At 30.1% G+C, this 18,076-nt stretch overlaps 1 protein-coding gene across 4 annotated transcripts in view; it reads left to right on the top strand.

Annotated features, from left to right (window-relative positions):
- Window positions 1-18,076, top strand: part of LOC121120774 (neuronal acetylcholine receptor subunit alpha-10) — a 301,885-nt gene that overhangs the window by 265,194 nt on the left and 18,615 nt on the right. For all 4 annotated transcript variants that reach the window (XM_071889406.1, XM_040715645.2, XM_071889405.1 and 1 more), the window contains exon 3: window positions 17,519-17,702. In XM_071889406.1, coding sequence (XP_071745507.1) covers window positions 17,519-17,702 — 184 coding nt within the window. The remainder of the gene's footprint in view (window positions 1-17,518; window positions 17,703-18,076) is intronic.

The raw sequence follows: 18,076 nt of genomic DNA, 5'->3' as shown, positions 1-18,076 counted from the left end.
CCTCAATACAGGCATGTAAAAATTGGTTGTCTAAGTTTTTTTGGCAAATAACGATAAGGGCATTATGAAATTGGATTCTCGTTGACAACAATTTATAAAACCAAACAGAGTATTCTTTGGTAAAATTGGAAGATTTTAACACTTTATAAAAAGCGTTGAAATGAAGAGAAAAATACAATATTACTTTTTCCCCAATTTAAAATATACTTGCAATAAGTAATTTTTTTTTTAAAGAGTTAAAAAGTTAGTGCTTTCTCAAAGAAAGAGAAAAAAAGTCTTAAAGATCCATAGTTTTTCATAATAAATATTCCCTTATTTCAAAAAGTGGCTATTGTGATCCCCTAATAACATTTGTTATACGTCTCTAAACATCAGTTTTTCTACCAATCTCTAGAAGATTTTTCGAAATAATTTCCCTTTTCTTTCTTCACAAAATTTGTCAAAATAGGAACAACATAATTTCAAATGGCTGTATCTTTAGTTTTACTCAAATCTTATTTGTGTTTAAGATGTCTTATGACAATCCTTAAAAATATCCATATTTATCATCATATTCCACTTTTTAGGAAGTTAGGAAACCAGATGTATTTTTGAAAGGTATGGGTGAAATTAACTTAAATGACTTTTATGCTAATTTACAACATCTGACAGTCTTTTTTTCAGTTGAACAAAATTAAACAAATAGAGCACACTTATTTTTCGTTCTTCTCGCCAAGGTTCATTTAGATACCTTGAAAGTTATTTCATAAGAACCAAATCGGAAAATCATTGCCACTTTACTTCAAGTTTACAATTTTCTCTGATATGAAGACCTCCACTGTAGAGAGCAAGCTTCACAACAGTAAGAATGACCTCTACATCGGCAATACTATAAAAGAGGTCAGATGGCTTCACTACACATAGCATCCTCCGTCCATCGTGATTTTTGGGGTCGTCTGCAGTAATAAGAAGAGGATCATGCCAACCTACTTCTTCAAACAAGGGCAATGCTAGACACAGAGCCCTACTACAATGTGCTTAGGTACATTTTTTGGCCTTGTTGTAGGTCATTTTTTGCAAGGGTGATTATTTGTGATAATACCATGCAGCTCCCTGCCACACAGCAAATAAAAAATTAGGCCTTTCGCAAGTCCAAATTTGCACATTTCTGGGTATCAGAATTATGGCCCCATCATCTCTCAATGTCAACCCTCTGGACTATTATAGGTAGAGCACCGTAGAGAGCAACTCCAACAGCACCCACCAATGTAATACTCAACTCTCTTAAGTGAGCCATCAGGGAGGCATGGGAGGTCCCGTCCGTTGAGGAGATTGCATGAGCTTGCTCCTCATTTCAGCAGCTCATGGTTAGCATATTTTTATGAAAACCTACGTATCAACCGTGTTTTATACTCTTACAATGATTTTGAACTTTTTTTTATCTCTATATACATATGTGTTACACAAGAGAAGAGAACAAACATGATTTCTTTTTTTTTGCTCGTTTTTACAATAGTCGTCATAGCCTTCTCTTCTTCTTTTCTATAACTTTTATATGTACTCCCTTGTACTTTGATTGTATAAGTACAAGTATTAGTTATTATATTATAAGTTAATATTTAAATTTTTGTGAGAATGCCAAATCGTTGTCTTGTCCTGGGACATATGTATAACAGGACTAGGTAGTGAAAAATAGAGACTAAGTTATATATAATGTTCACATGTTCTAATAATGACAGTTCAAAGGACAAACTCTTTGTTCAATAATTTTGTTCATCATAAAAATGTGGAGTCCTAATGAAGTAGACTAACTTATACAGCTGTTGCAAGCAAACTGGTCTAAAGATTGCGCTCAAACTTGAAATCATAATGAAAGACAGTTTTGCTGTCCTAGAATTATTATTTTTTTAAATCCCTTCAGAACAGGCAATTTAAATTAACAATTCCCTGTACTTTTTCGACAGAATAAATTTTAAAAATAAATATAAGCTTTTGGAATATTCATTTTATAAATAATTGAAAGGACAGTTACAGCTTATAAGAGTTCAATGTATCTCCGATCGAAAAACTAATAGTGGAGATAAGTAGTTAAATTTATTGCTGATTATAAAGTTAGTAAATATGTTGCTGGGATACCATTGTGACATCGTTAGAGCACATTGTTATTTTTGCTTTATTTCGTAAAATTTCTTCGAAAATGAAACAGATAAAAGATCCAAAATAAAATAGTAATCGAGCAAATTATTTTCAACTATTAGATAATTATTTAAAATGTGTTGGTAACTGTTCACAGCTTAAAAACAGTAAATTCAAATAACCAATATTTACAAACTAATTTTGATCTGAATCATATAATGCGAGAGCTGGAAATTGCAAATAGATGATACCATTGTGATTAATGAGAATTATTAATAGATATGTGAAAAAGAAAAACCAAGTAAGGGAGGGACGCCTGAAAGTATGTAATACAAAAATTTTAACTCTAAGAGTCATAATATCAGCTGATATGTGATCGAGTCTTAAATAATGTAAGGAATGAATAAGTTCCTATTATTTTGCTGCTTCAGCCGTTTTTTCGTTTTATTCAAGCATATTGCCAAGAAAAGAAATATAATAAACCAAACTCCATAAAATTAGTATTTTGATCATTTTGTCACTGCAAAAGATATGATTTAGTCATTATTATAACTCCAAACATATAATATTTGCGTCCTCTACGATGATCCAGAAAGGACAATGAAATTATTTATTAAAAAAATATAATACAGTTGGCCTTTAAATGATTTTAGAGTGTTATACGCTTGCCAGTAAGTGCACTTTTTCACTTTTTAAATTCACATTGGTCTTGCAAGTCAGCTGACATTTTTATACCTTTTATTATTATTTATCTCCATCGAAAACGAAGTTCGTCATCTTTAAACTATAATTATCCCAACTATTAAATGTAGAATAGATTAAAAGTTGGAGATAATATCGGACCTTTTTTTCAGAAGGATTGAGAAATGTTTTAAATAATCTCTTTTTGAAAATAATAACAGCTGCTTTACTCAGCTATTTATTCATTGCCATAATTTTTTGAAAATTATTTTAAAGTACGTTAAACATTGTTTTAAATCTGAGAAAGTTTCTGTTATTATAAAATATGGGTATTCGTTTACTATATCGACATGTTTAAAATATTACATTTTCAAACTAACTATACCTACAGATGATGCAGATGGATTGTGCATAGATATTTATACTATTTTTATACATATGTTTACTGATGAAATAGTTTTATTTATTTAGTTTTGAATGTAATATTTATTTTTCAATATTAATTTAATCAAAGAACTATACAAATAAAAAAGAAAAAACAATTTCGAATATGTTAATGAGCATTTTTCAAAAAATTTAAATAAGATTCAAAATAAAAAAGAGGATACATTCATTCCCATAGAGATGACCGAGATAAGTATTTCTATGCATTGTAATATCTATGTACTAAAAATAAAAATAATTTAAAATTAATTAATCTTATACTATGTGTTGTGTTGTGTTGGTCCTTATTTATTCAGCCAGTCTTAGAACCGATCCTATCGATCTTTAACTGTCGGTTCATAACTTCATCCAACCGTTATACTTCCAGTTATTACAAACCAAAATTAAGGAAGCTTCAGATCACTTTTACAGGACGTTACATTGGAATCTGAACACTAACAAATTCAATAATTAAGGAAGGTTAAGGGATAGATATCCATTCATATTTCGATATATTAAAGCATAAACCATTAATTAAAAAACAAAACAAATTCGAGCTGTCTAGCTTACGCACAAGTCGAAAAAATAACACAAACGTGATGGAAGAATTTCCATTCACGCACTCCAAGTACGACCACCTGTCAGCTGCCAGCAATTCAGAAACGTTGGGGAGGAAAAATGGCTCAGTCAAAAAGGTTTAACTGGACCCAGAGGATTTAAGATAAAAAAACAGCCCCGGTTAATCTCCTCAAGTCCATGAGGTCTCATGCAAGAGATCTCAGAGTTTCAAGCCAGACGTTCTAGAGGCCTATCACAAAAGTGGGCAGAAAGAGACTTATGAAGGTGGAGAGGCCACTTTTGGCACCAGCAATGAAAAACACTCATCTGCTCCGTTGTAAGACTCTTTTGAATGAGTCTTTTGAGTTCTTTTGAACTTTTTCGAAACTTTCGGCCTACAGCCCTAATGGCAACCCCCTTGAATACACATTTTTGGTGCATGTCGAAGGGAAGGCTTGCTGTGTTCGTTATCAAAACACTAAGGTCTTCAAAGATACTGCCAGCTAGCACTGGGACGTTATGACAGTTGACTAAATCCGCAGCGGGTCCCAGGCCTTCTGCCACCTCCTTGAACACACCATTGCCCCTGAGGGCCGCTACATTAATGATTAAAATAGCCCAGACACACATCTATTTACAGTATTAATTTTGTTGCAATTCCATGATAATTAATCAATTATATCCTGTTGAATTATAAGATTTTACGTTTTCAGATTATAATGGACCATTCTGACATGATTAGAGCACATTGTTATTTTTGTTATATTTCGTAAAATTTCTTCAATCTGATGAAACTATCCTTTAACTCTTTTATCCAATGTTAACTTGTTGATATAAAGAAAACTGTGAAAAAGGACAGGGAAAGTGAAGTGTGATGCATTTTATATCATAATAATTATATGGTTATAAGTCAAATTGTGTCAACTTACATTATAGAAAAGTTGAGGTATAAGAAGTTTTATACACTCTAGATATCAAGGTAACTATAATTCTTGAATAAATAAAAATGACAAATCTAAATGGAGATTGAGATGATGAACAATCTTTTATGCATATGAGTGTCATTTCTTTGTTTTCCTGATTTTAATAGACAGTGCAAATATAAATATAAATATTTTGACGTGAGTTTTTGTATTTGTTGCAGTTTTTGAAACAAGTTAAAATATGTACAATTTTATATAATCACTGTAAGAACTTCAAACTGTTCCATATATTTATATAATTCAACAAATAATTGCTTTTGATTCTTTAAGGGGGGATATATCTTATTATATTGTTGTTAAATGAAGTTAAATTTATTTTATGGGTAATAAGATTGCTTATATGCTTATTTGATCTGAGCATTTTACAAAAATTTAAGTCAAATTATACTCTATAAGTATACAGCACTTCAAATTTATACCCTCATGTTTTTTTTAGGAAATTAGAAAATTAACTTTTCAACTCATGACACTGAATGTGATAAATAGTTAACATCATAAGATTACAGTTCTTTCAAAAAATATTTTGCAGTAAATACATACATATATCCGAGGGTAGTTTGAAAAGTCCGTGCAAAGTCCGAGATATGGCAATACTGGCGCGTATGAAGGTTATGTTTAGCTAGCAGTATATTTTGGAAAAACAAATACCTTGACTTCAACTTTACATTTTTAGGTGTCTTGGAGAAAATGTCTGCTGTACCTCTCATCCAAATTGGGATTCCCTCTAACTTGGCATAATGACAGCGTAGTACGCAATGGACACAGCCTTCATCGTCGAGAGTTTTTAGTATGCTCACCGGCTGTTTTACTTGTGAAGGAGGACATATTGTATAAAAAATATAACTAAATAAAGTATTTAAGTAATTTAACTTGATTTTCAGTTGTTTTTTCTGGATTCTATAAAAAACATATTAAGTTAAGCTACTCCAAGTATTGGGCCCCTACTCAGTTGTTCAGGGATGAATTGGATAACTACTAACGGATTTTGGGTATTTTTTTTTCTTTTAGGGGGAATGATTTCGTGATTCAATCAAAGTAACAACGTGTTACAATGATGGGACAAGGTACAAAGCCACAATAAGAAGATATTTATTCTTGAAAAAAGACAAAAAAAAAGAAAAATCACAATACTCAAAATTATTTTATTATTCACTTCCTCTTTACCATCTATGTATATAGGTATAGGACTCTTAGGCTTTATTTTTTTCGTTGCACCATTTATAATATGTGCATTAGGGTGGGTTTTTTTTTCAATTTTTTAAAATTTCGATTACGACTAGTGCAGAAAAAATCAGTAGTAAGAAGATAACCATTGCTATTTTGCATGGTCCTACAATGCCATCTTCAGGTAGCACATCTAGCTCAATGTTTGAAAGAAGACAAAAATACTTATTTCGTCAATAAAGAACAAAAACAACATTAATCATTATTTTTGAGTATTTAATTATGATAAAAAGCATTATAAGATATAAAAAACATTTATAGAGTTTTTGCTCAAGCTACCCTCCAGAACAAAAACAAAGAATAATATAATCAAATATTGATCCTTCCTTTCTTAATTTAAAAAAAAAAAAAAACTATCTAAACCTTCTATACGCGGAAGAACTCAATATTTATTTTCAGTATCTATATTCGCTAAGTAAAGAGTTTTTACCTTTTTTCATAATTTGATTGAGATGTGCAACCTAAAGATGACCCCGTAAGAGAATAAAATTTTGCTTAGATAATTGTCATACTATATGACAACTTTTCCGCACTATTTGTAATTGAAAGTCGAAAAATGTAGAGAATGAAACCACACTTATGTGCATTTGATCACTTAAATGAGTAGCACATATGTATGAAAATAGAAGGTAGATATGTAAAAAAAATAATGCAGATATGATTTGTATTATTTTTATGTGTAATATATATCAAATAATTATGTTACTCAATGCTCTTTCTCTTCTGATTTGTTTCGTTCGTTGGTAAAACATATGCTGTTTTCTCCTGATGTGGGTTTTCTATATTTATCACACAGGAATTATTGATAATGTGCATACTACACACTTTCATTGTAATTATTTATATTCACACATATGTTGTAAACCAATGTGTTGAGGCTACAAATGCTAATTTATCGGAAAACCAGGAACAGTTGTAACATTTGCTTTTCTTCGGCCATTAAAAAAAACAATAGCCATATAAATTACATCACAATTACACAATATGATAAAAAAAGTCAATAAATCTTGTCATCTTTTCTTCAAGATATTAAATAAGAAAACTTGGACACACAATTTTATTTTCACTACTATAATCAAGACACATTTAAATCTCACAACCTCTTTATTTTAAAAAGGAGAAACAATTAGGTTTAAAGATTATAAAACAAAAAAATATTTCGAAGTCCGATCCAAATATACACGTTCATACCGGGCCAACCGTTATTATTTATGCATCTCTTTTACATAAATTTTGAGGGTTGAAGTGTTTTTTTTTAAATGTTCCCATAAGTAATGTTGTAGATCATATAACTTACTGTCGATTGCTAATAATAGCAACATCCTAGCCACCACCATGAGCATACAGTAAAAAAAATAGCATTGAGATCGGAGTCCTCCTTTGCGCAGAATGCTATCTGGGAGCAGACTTGGGCCTCGAGGAGGACGATTTACAATGTCTTCATGGGGCTGAAGGTTGGAAGGACTTCAGACACTCTCCGGGAGAAGACAAAAACCTGTCTTCAACAGGCAGAATGATCAATTGGTGGCATTTGCGTATATAGCAGAGGAGCACTGATATGTCTCCACCACCAAACACCCTTCTTCAAGGATGATTTTAGGCCAGGTTTAATATAACTGGAAGTCAAAGAATCCCGTGTGGTTCTCTTTAGGATACAGACTGAAGGCTAATAAGTACGTCAAAATTCTGGATAAAAAAGTTCTCCTACTTGATCAAATTCATCGTTGGCCATTCTCCCTGGGTGTTCCAGCAAGATGGAGCAGCTGCCCATCCCGCAAAAAAAAAAAAAAAAAAAAAAAACAATAGTGGCTCCATGACAACATGCACTTTTCAGCAAAGGACTTCTGGCTGCCGCAGACCCCAGACCTCAATCCTATAGACTATTCCATCTAAACGTACGTGTATTCCAAGTCCATTAGGATACACCACAACAGCACTCTCCCCTCCGTCAACAAGACCAGGGCCTTCACGATTGCTGGGTACATTTAGAATGTATGTAGCAGCTTATCCTAACGCCTCGAGCTCACCATCAATTCTGAGGGAGGATACATTGACAAAAACACTTGCTTTGTGTTTTAATTAATAGTTAATAAACTTGTTTCCTAATTCACATAGAATCCCGCCGTGAACTTCAATACTTTGTTTGCTAAAATGGGTTAATATAAAGGTTGGAAGCTGGAAATTTTTAAATGCATTCATACATCTAAAATATTTAAAAAATTAAGAGCGGTGATGATAATAAGAGCATATTTAAAATCATTTTATGTTAGTACAATGTAAATAACTGTCTCCTTAGTTCATTCAGTAAGGATGCAAAGCACATACCCTTAAATATTTTAAAAGTATATTTTAGCGTACTGATATGAAAAAATTAGGAATTGGGTATCATAGGATATTTGTAATAATGCATTTTATTTAGAAAAAAAAGGAAATAACCATCAAATGTCCGAATAAAATATATAACATTGTGGGGAAAAAAATTATTTTTTCATGTTGCTTCTTCGAAACTTTTCTAGTCGAATCTAATTATAGGATTGATATGAAACCAAGTAGATAAAATATATATTTTATTAAATTTGTTATGAGAACTTACTCTAAATTGTTTAAAATTTTGAGTATTTTAGTCCAAATAATACTTCAATTAAATAAATACACTCTTTCAGTGCCGTCTTTTATTAATTGAAGAACAAACTACATATTATACTTATTTGTAATTGTTTACCATAACATCTTTAGTTCTGAGAAATGTACATTATAATTTATTTACGGGAGTAGGTTTTCCCAGCGTTACCCGGTACATTAAGAAATTAAAGTTAATTAAGAATTATTCTTCCTATTATAAAACAATGAATAATGAGAGTAAAATTTAAAGAATTATTCTCGCTGCATGTTGGTGTTGGTTTGCATCCTTTTTTAAAGGAAAAGATAGATTAGGTTTGCCCGGAGTTGCCCGTGATATTAAGAAATTGGAATTAATTATGAACTCTTCAGCTTGTTTTTTTCTTTTCTTTTTGTTTATATTAGAAAGTTTAGAGAAGAAAAAATATTCAAGTTGAACAATTTTTCGCTCATCTTTCATATTATGGTCAAAAATTGTTTTTTTTATTCTCCATCTTTTTTTCTTCGTTTAACCTCATAATCTCCTTTAAAAAAGTGTGTAAACAACAATTAAGAAATAAAAATTACTTAAGAACTCTTCTTCTTTTTATAAAACAAAAAATAAATTTGTAAGAGTTACTCTTATGTTTGTTTTTTGAGTATGAGTATACTAAAATACAGGGAATCTTCTTTCACACGATGAGGAAGTAGTTGTTTTATTCTGGGTCAGAAGCCCAACTCTCAGTCTTGCAGACGCTTTCTTGGACAACAAGGAAGCCTTTAATATTCCCAATGCACCCAGGCGCCTAGGTTGTACAGGTGAAGTACTGGACCAAAATACAGTTTAAGTTCTACTGCAACTGTATTTCTCGGCAACAAAAAACCCATCTTATGTGCTATAATACACCCTAGTCTATGGATTTTGCAGGTGAACTGAGTTATATTTCTCCGTCAAGGAACCCTCATAAACTCTCGAAATACCCCCGGCTCTCAGGTTGAAAAGGTGAAGTACATAGGCTCAATGCTATTTAAACTGCACCGCCACTGCATTTCTAAGCACCAAGAACCCCTCCCAATATGCTAAAATACACTTCCGCCCACAGGTTGTGTATATGAGCAATGGCCCCTGAGGTTGGTTAAAATTCTTCTACTACCGCTTCCTGGGCATCAAAGAACCCTTCTAATATCCAAAATACACCCCACCCCTTATGTCTTACGTATGATGGGCTAAAAACTATATTAAAAGGCTACCATGGCCCCAAAGACCAAAAAAATTGTTATCATAACTGTTTCTGAAGTCTTAAGAACCTACATGGAAAATTTCAGCAAATCCCAATGATAGGATTGCCCGTAATGGAAGGACAAACACACACACACAGAAATTCACTTTTAAAATATAGATATTTATAATTTTATATGTTTCTTTTTATTTTGAAGACAAACAAATAATGATCTGACACAAAAAAAAACAGTGCATCACTTACTACTGTTACCCTCTAGTCTGCCCCTTCCTCCTCTTATCTAAAAGAAACATGATCACTATGGTCAACAAGTTATTTACCTGTCTTTAATAAATTATGTCTGTAAATATTGTATACCTGAGACAGTAAGATTTTGGTCGTATTCTCGTTTTCTAAACTTTCTATCGTCGGAGTAACTTTGTGAGAATCATAGAGTAGATGGGAGGAAGTTTTCTTCATTTTTACTACTCAGTTCTTGTTATTTGATACCAATTGAATAATATAGTTTCATTGTTAATTTATGTCGAATAAGAAATATTATAATATATATTTGCAATGACCGCAGTCTACAAAAGCTGTCCAATAAATTCTTAAAAAAACCCGAACAAATTACAAATACTCAAATATAAAAGATTTTTTTATTGTTGATATTTTGACAAAATAAATACAAAAATATAATAAAAAAGTTAGGAAGAATTGCATTAAAAAAGTTTATTTAATATACAAATATTCATCATGGAAAAACAAATTAGTAAAATAATCATTAGTAGTTAATTTTTTTTAGACCGTAATTGCTCTTTAATATGTATTAATACCTCTCGACAAAAAGTTGGCTATAAATCAATGGATTTTTTTACATTTTTATTGAAGAAAAAATCACTCGCGGTAGATATAACCAAGAAGGAAAACATTCCATTACTTATATATTTACAAATATTTATCCTTACCTTAGTTGATATATTATTAATTAATATCAGGAATTTTAAAAATTTCAATAACCTCAAGCAACATTGACAGCAGTAAAATTGAAAGAAAATAAATATCACTACTTAAATAGACGTTTTATTAATGAAAAAACCAATTATATTCAAATATTAAATTTTTTCATTTTGATTAGAAATGCATGAAAAAAGAAAACAATATTATTTTCATCACCAACAAAAACTCTTGAAAAGAACATTTTTTTTACCTTTAATTGCATTTTATCTCTTTGATAATTAAAATAAAACTCTATTATTTAAATTAACAATTTATTTTGCAAAAAAGAATTTATTTCCTAACATTCTTATTCTTTTCTTACCCAAAAATTGCACAAATTATTTTAAAAAATTGGAAAACCAAATTTCAAATATAATATTGAAAAATAACTAATTAAGGATTCTTGATTTATGAGTTCAGTACTTCAAAATTATTTATAAAATTTAAACAATTTTTAAAGATGTAAGATTATGTTGACTTGTATTATATATTTGAATGTTTTAGATTGTAAAAAATTAAATAGTGGCAATACCAAAGATGTTCAAAATGCTATTCATCGGTATGCTAAATAAAGAAGCTCAAAATTGACGTGGAAAACCCCAACTGTCATTACGTATTGTTAGATTAGCTGTGAGCAGCCCTGAGAGGGCTTGAATAGAAGTAAACAAAAAATTTACTCTATAAACTAAAAATAATGGCAGAAATTTCTTCAAAGTCAATCATCAACTCTTGTTTTAGTCCAATAATGACTTTTTATCATAACTATAGCTTTACAATCAATATTTTATAGCGAAGAATGATTGAAATATTAATAAGTTTTTATCAATGTTGAATGGCTTATCAAATGTTCAAATTGTAAGAAAACAAACCAGTCCAGGGTCATTTTTGTCTGGAAATGGCATTTCTGTCAATAAATAAATGGGAAGAGTTGACGATATGGATCTTTGATATTATAATATTAAATTTTTATGTTCTCTAAATATCAAAATCATATTATCCTCTTAATTAAAAAATTGTTTTTGCCAAGAATCACATTCAATGTAAGATGTTGTAGGACGTCAAAGAACACTTCCTTTGTCATTATCAAGACCAAGAAAGAAAAAAAAAGACAACAAAAACTGTTTAAAGTTATAATTGGGATGGAAATTTCCGAAGAAAAAATTTAATAAAAAGGATGGTCAATTTAAAAAAAGTTAATTTTATTGCTTGTAGTCTTCCTTAATGTTAGACAAGATAATAGTAAATATTTCTATTTGTATAATATAATGTGTTTATTATGGGTAGTTTATTTTTTTTAGATTCATTCGTTCTAAAAATTTATTTTACCTACAATTTCAATATTAGTTACTTTTATTATCAAGAATTCTAACATGTTTGAAACAAAATATTATGCATGTGACAAGAACAAATAAATATAACAATATTACATGTACTTTTTTTTCAATTAAATAACATTCAATTTTATTATATAATTGTGATATATCAATATTAATTCCTTTTTTGCCAAAATGCAGGATAAAAAGTCTAGATTTATAGTAAGGCTTCCAGGAATTTTGTCATGCGGCATTTATGATTTTGTGAGCCAGACTTTAAAAAAATTCAAATTTCAAAACCATGACAAAAGTAGTATTGACGGTAATAATTTGAAGGTTTATTCAAAGAATATGATTGAGTCAAGTTTTGATCCTTTAAATTTTATGTCAGATATGAAAAAGATGCATGTTTCCTGAAATGCCCCACTCTGGTAAACCCATTCCTCCTTGCTACCCCCTCACAAAGTCAATTGAGTCCTAAAATAAAATATTGTTGTCAAAGATGAAGAAACAACTTGTAGGAAATGATCTATTTTTTCTTAGACAAACTACTATTTGAATAGAATAGCAAAGCTCCGTCATAATTACTTCGAAAATAACAACACTCATATCTCTAAAGTAAAATTTTTGTTTCTTAATTCTGATCATCGAAAACAATTGATCACTATTTGGAGAACTTCAATTCAGTCTCAATTGTATGGATGAAAACAGTGATACAATCAAGAAATCAACAACGATAACGTTATCCATTCATTGCATATAAGACCTCTGTTATAGAGAAATTAGTACGCACAACTTAAATATATACGGAAGAATGATACCGTTATACATTTTCGTCGAGGTTATCGTTAATAAAACCTATATGGACTATATAACAATCAATATAAGAAACCAAATATTGAGTTATAATACTATATTTGTATCTACCTATATTCATAATTCTCATTAGTTATTTTGCATCTTCATTATAGATTCTCTTCATATTCTATAAATAATCATTAATTACTCATAATAAATATAATTTTAAAAAAATAGTAAAGAGCCATTAGATCCAATTTTCAGAGCTGTATTTGAGTCCACCTTTTCAGTGTTCAAGTAAAGTCGTAGTACTCATGATCTTGGTCTTTTTAATTCCAAGCTCAAGTTATCATGTTGCATATACTAGTGAAAATAATTAATTTCCAGATATACCTGTAGTCTCGTCTAAGGCAAGAAGAATATTAAACATAAATGTGTAGTGGGGAATGAGCCGCTTCAATTTTCGTCGAGGTTATCATCAATAAAACCTACATAGTACAATCAATATAAGAAAATAAATATTAAGAGATATACTTAATATTATAAACGTATACCATTATTCATAATTCACATAAATTATTTTGCATCTTCATCTCGATCCTCTTGTTATTTCAAAAATAATTATTAATTACTCATTCTAAATAGTAAATACTAAATATAATTAAGGAAAGGAATATAGATAGAACCAGGAACTCCCTTTTTGTATTAGTGATGATGTATCTGAGGCAATATTAACTCTCGGCTCCCTCTATATCGAAGGGAAATACTAAGAACTGAAATGAAAGTCTTTTTTACGACCGCCTCGCATCTCCTCCTTGTTTCGTATTCTTTCATATTTTAGATTATGGAGTAATACTGTCAGTATGTTTGTGTATGTACTCTGTTGTGTAAGATGAAGAGTGAGGACAAATAATAGACCAAGGAGTACTTTAGTACGCTCCCTGAATAGTCTACGGGAGTAGGGAGGAGAAGAAAAGCAATATGTGTAATATTTTGTATCATGGCTTGTGGTTGTGTGCCTCCTATTTCTCCTTATATTTTTTCCCGCATTCTTCCTTTTACTTAAAATAAATAAAAATGTATAAAATATGGATGTATATTAGTACTTAAAAAAAATAAAGACTTTAATTTATAATTGGAAATTCTTTTTTTTTTTTCCTAAAACTATAAAATATTAAAATTAGATCTGTTTAATGTAAATGTATATAAAAAAAGAATATAGCTCCAATACTCAGAACTGTATTTGAGTCCACCTTTTCAATGTTCATGCTAATTCTGAGTCATCAGGTTCCGAGTACAAGTTGTCAATCCTCGAGTACATGGAAAAATATGCAATATCTCTATGTACTTGTATTCTCGTTTAAGACAAGATATCCTTTCCCACAAGTTATTCCTTAATCTTTGACAGCACGAATACTTTTTGGACTCAATTTACTTTGTGATGGCATAATGAGGATAAAAAAGGAATTAAAGAATAATGTTGACAGCTGCAGTAAATAAAAACATATATGAAGGCAGAAAGCACTCTCCCAAAATCAGGTAACAACTGCAAATAGCATGTTGAACATATTTGCACATTACATGTTGAATCTCATGCATCTACAGAGCTTTGTAGATAAATTGGAAATTTATTCTTGGCAAATCATAATATTTTAGTATTATCCTTTATTTATCAAATCTAATGAATATTTATGAAGGTACTGCCAGTGACCTTGAGCTTTGAATCATTTGATGTGACTTTATCCAGATTCATAATCTTGGTGATCCTTGGCTTCAATCGTACTGCAGCTTTGATTACATGATGAGATGGGGTGATCCTGTAGTTTTTGGTGATGCAAGCCTTTAGGAAGCTAACACTCCTGTAGAAGCATTTGTTGACTATTCTTGAAGGATTCCCCACAGATAATAATCGAGAATGCTCATGTCTGAATTATTGATAGGCCAGATTTCAGACTTAACGAAAAATGTGACCCTCTCAGATAGGAATGACTGAGTTGCCTTGGAGGTATGGCATGGAGCAGTGTCATGCACAAGTTTTACATTGATCTGGCCAAACTTCTTCTCCATCCAGGGTAGCAAGATGACTATCATGATGGTTTGATATTCGTGTTGATTTTAAGTCTAACCTTGATTAAATGTGGTGGCCTAATGGAACCATCTCTGCCCAAAGCTCCAAAACAATTAATCCAGCTGGAATCTTGGATTTCAAAGTCCGTGGGACTTTAATGGACTGCAGATGGTTACTCTATCATTTTAACGATAAATTTCTGCATCCACTATAAACTTATTTAATCGAAGTGCACAATGAATTTTGAATCTCCTTTGCGCTTAAAGTTGTTAAAAAGAATTGACATCGATCAGCTCTTATGGTAGTGGTGTTTTCAATAAACAAAGTATGGTATGAAAACGGAAATTCAGTTAGTTACAGCTAGCAATTTGTAGCTCAAAGTTCAAAGTAAGAGCCGAGATATATCAATTTGAAAAATTCCCATATCTTCAAAGTCCTGTATATTTGTAGACTTCAATCTGTGTGTCTTTCTTAGACGTTTAATCTCCAAACCTTGTGTCCAGATTCAATTAATTTTTAGCATGTTACCCATTACACATATATTACTTTTTTAAGCTGGAGTAAATACCATTTTGTGAAAAAAAGGAACTTTAGAACGTCCTAGCAGAAAAAGTTATTTGTAGAAAATTTAATAAATTCATATAAAAATTTGTGAATTTATCATTTTCTCATTGTCAAAATGAATTTTGGCTATTTTAAGTGCCATTTGCTGTGCCCTCCAAAGCAGTAATAAAAATCATTTGTAGATATAAATTGACAATAAAAATTAGTTTAAGAATTCAAATACAGTCTGAATTCAATTTAAAAAAAGATTACAGCTCGTTGACAGGCCAAATATTCTTTTTATCTTAAAGAGAATGATTAAAAATATCTTCCTTTTAATGTTGCAGAAAAAAACTCGACTAAGGAATAATCTAAAAAAAGGTCAGTGATATTGGCTCTGAAATTTGTTTTAGCAGATGATTAATCATCAAAGCCATTCATTTTCTCATATTTATTCACAAAAACTTATCCATATAAACCATCTTCAGAAAAATTGTAAATAATATATTGTTTGCTTGGTTATACGCGAACTTAGTCAGAATTTGACGACAATAAAATAAATGTTCAATTAATCCAAACAAAATTGTAGTTTATGAATAATAAATGGATAATGACGATGATTAAAAAATAGAATAAGTTTGTAGTTTGCATTAAATAATATGAATTGTAATAGTAATTACTAATAAGAAAATGAATAGTGCGTGGTTATTGTAAAATATACGCGCTTGATTTTAGTGTTCATGTCCTATATTAAAAGATGTCTTGTCTTTTATCAAAGTAACATCTTAGTAGTATAATCTACCGTTTTTTATAGCTTACTTTGCAAATTTTAAATAATATAGACGTATAAAGATGTTCATTACATGGAGAAAAAATCTTAATTTGCAAGAAATTTGCATAAAATATCGCAAAGTTCAATAAACACACATTTAAAAATAAAAATACAAAGAAATATAACTATAGAATACTTTAAAAAATTTTAAAGATGTTCCATATAGCTATTTATATCATTTATAGTAATTTTTTTTTCTATATAAAAGGTAGTAAAATATGAAACAGTACAAGAAAACTTTTTTAATTATTTTTTATGTATGTATATTGTACATATAGGATGTGTAAACATAAAGATAAATAATGAACAAGTATCGAGAAAAGGAGAAAATTCATTTTTTTACTTTATGAAGTGTAGTTCTTTTAAACGTTTGCAATTTCCTCTGGCCTCATTACATCCCCCTACAAATCAGTTTCAAAACAAACAAATACACATTAATAGAGAGTATCTCCGATAAGAATGTAACTCTACACAGTAACACATTTATACGGATTGTGTGAAACAAAATATTTTAGAAGGGTTGGGACAAAATTGTAAGGAGTTTGGATTTGCAGTAAAAGTCGTGGACTTTTTTTTCGGACCCGTCAAAGGAGGGAGAAAAGTGGCTATCTGAAGGAATCTTTAGATCCAAAAAATAATTATGGATTGACGAATAAAGACCATAGATACACTTATGAGCCATCTAGTGTTTTAACTGCTCTTATTTAACTATTTTAACGAAGAACTTTGCTTTTTAATGGACACATCAATTTTAAATTTGACGGTAGGACATGCCAAAAAAAGTTCAAAAGAAGAAGAGTTTTAGAGTTATTTTGCTTAGTTTTATTTATTTTCTTGTTAAAGTGTAGTTACATTAGGATAAAATATATATTTAAAAAAGAAATTGGTTTTTGGTAAAATATTTTATTTATCTGACGTTAGTTTTGGTATAATAACTTCAAGGTTGAAGAAAAGTTACATCTATTTTTAATTGTCAATTCTGTTTGTGTGTTCGGAAGATAGATTTACTTTCTTATATCTTTGGAATCATTCAAAAGTAAAAATATGAACAAATCTAATTATTTATTATAAAAATCGGTTAAATTTACCCGATATTTTTAACAAATGTATTAATTACATTTCAAAATATATTTTACATATATAGTTCATTTGTTTTTTCATAGTGCGGACTCCAATTATAACAATGCAATCATTAATACCAATGTCATAGTTATGAATGATGGGTACATTGTTTGGCTATCTCACGGAATCTACAAATCCAGTTGTAATATCTCCGTCGAGTACTTTCCTTTTGATATACAAACCTGCAAAATGAAATGGGCTTCCTGGACATATGATGGACTTGCGGTAAGATTTCATTGTATTTATTTACGAGTATATGTAGGCAATTGTTTTTCTATGTACAATACTGATTTTTGTATATTCTAAAATTTATCAATTTTCTATGGAATGTGATCATGTCTCATAAGGACAGCAGATCGAACAAAAAATAAAGTCAGGCAAGAATCCATTTTTTCTTTAGAGGATGATGAAAATTATATCATACCACATAGAAAAACGAGGGTATATAAAGTGTTTTAAGGCTATAAATCTTGAATGTAAGGTACATTTATAAGTCCTTCATATAAATATATACAATAGATAAGTTTCTCCATAACTTATTCTCCATTTTCGCCATCTTATAAGGAAAATCAAAGTTATCCCAAACTGCAGACTTGTAA

This window comes from Lepeophtheirus salmonis, chromosome 6 (genome assembly GCF_016086655.4).
Source record: "Lepeophtheirus salmonis chromosome 6, UVic_Lsal_1.4, whole genome shotgun sequence".
Taxonomy (NCBI): domain Eukaryota; kingdom Metazoa; phylum Arthropoda; class Copepoda; order Siphonostomatoida; family Caligidae; genus Lepeophtheirus; species Lepeophtheirus salmonis.
The sequence above is the reverse complement of the archived record's forward strand: the minus strand, read 5'-3'. Positions and strand labels throughout refer to the sequence as shown.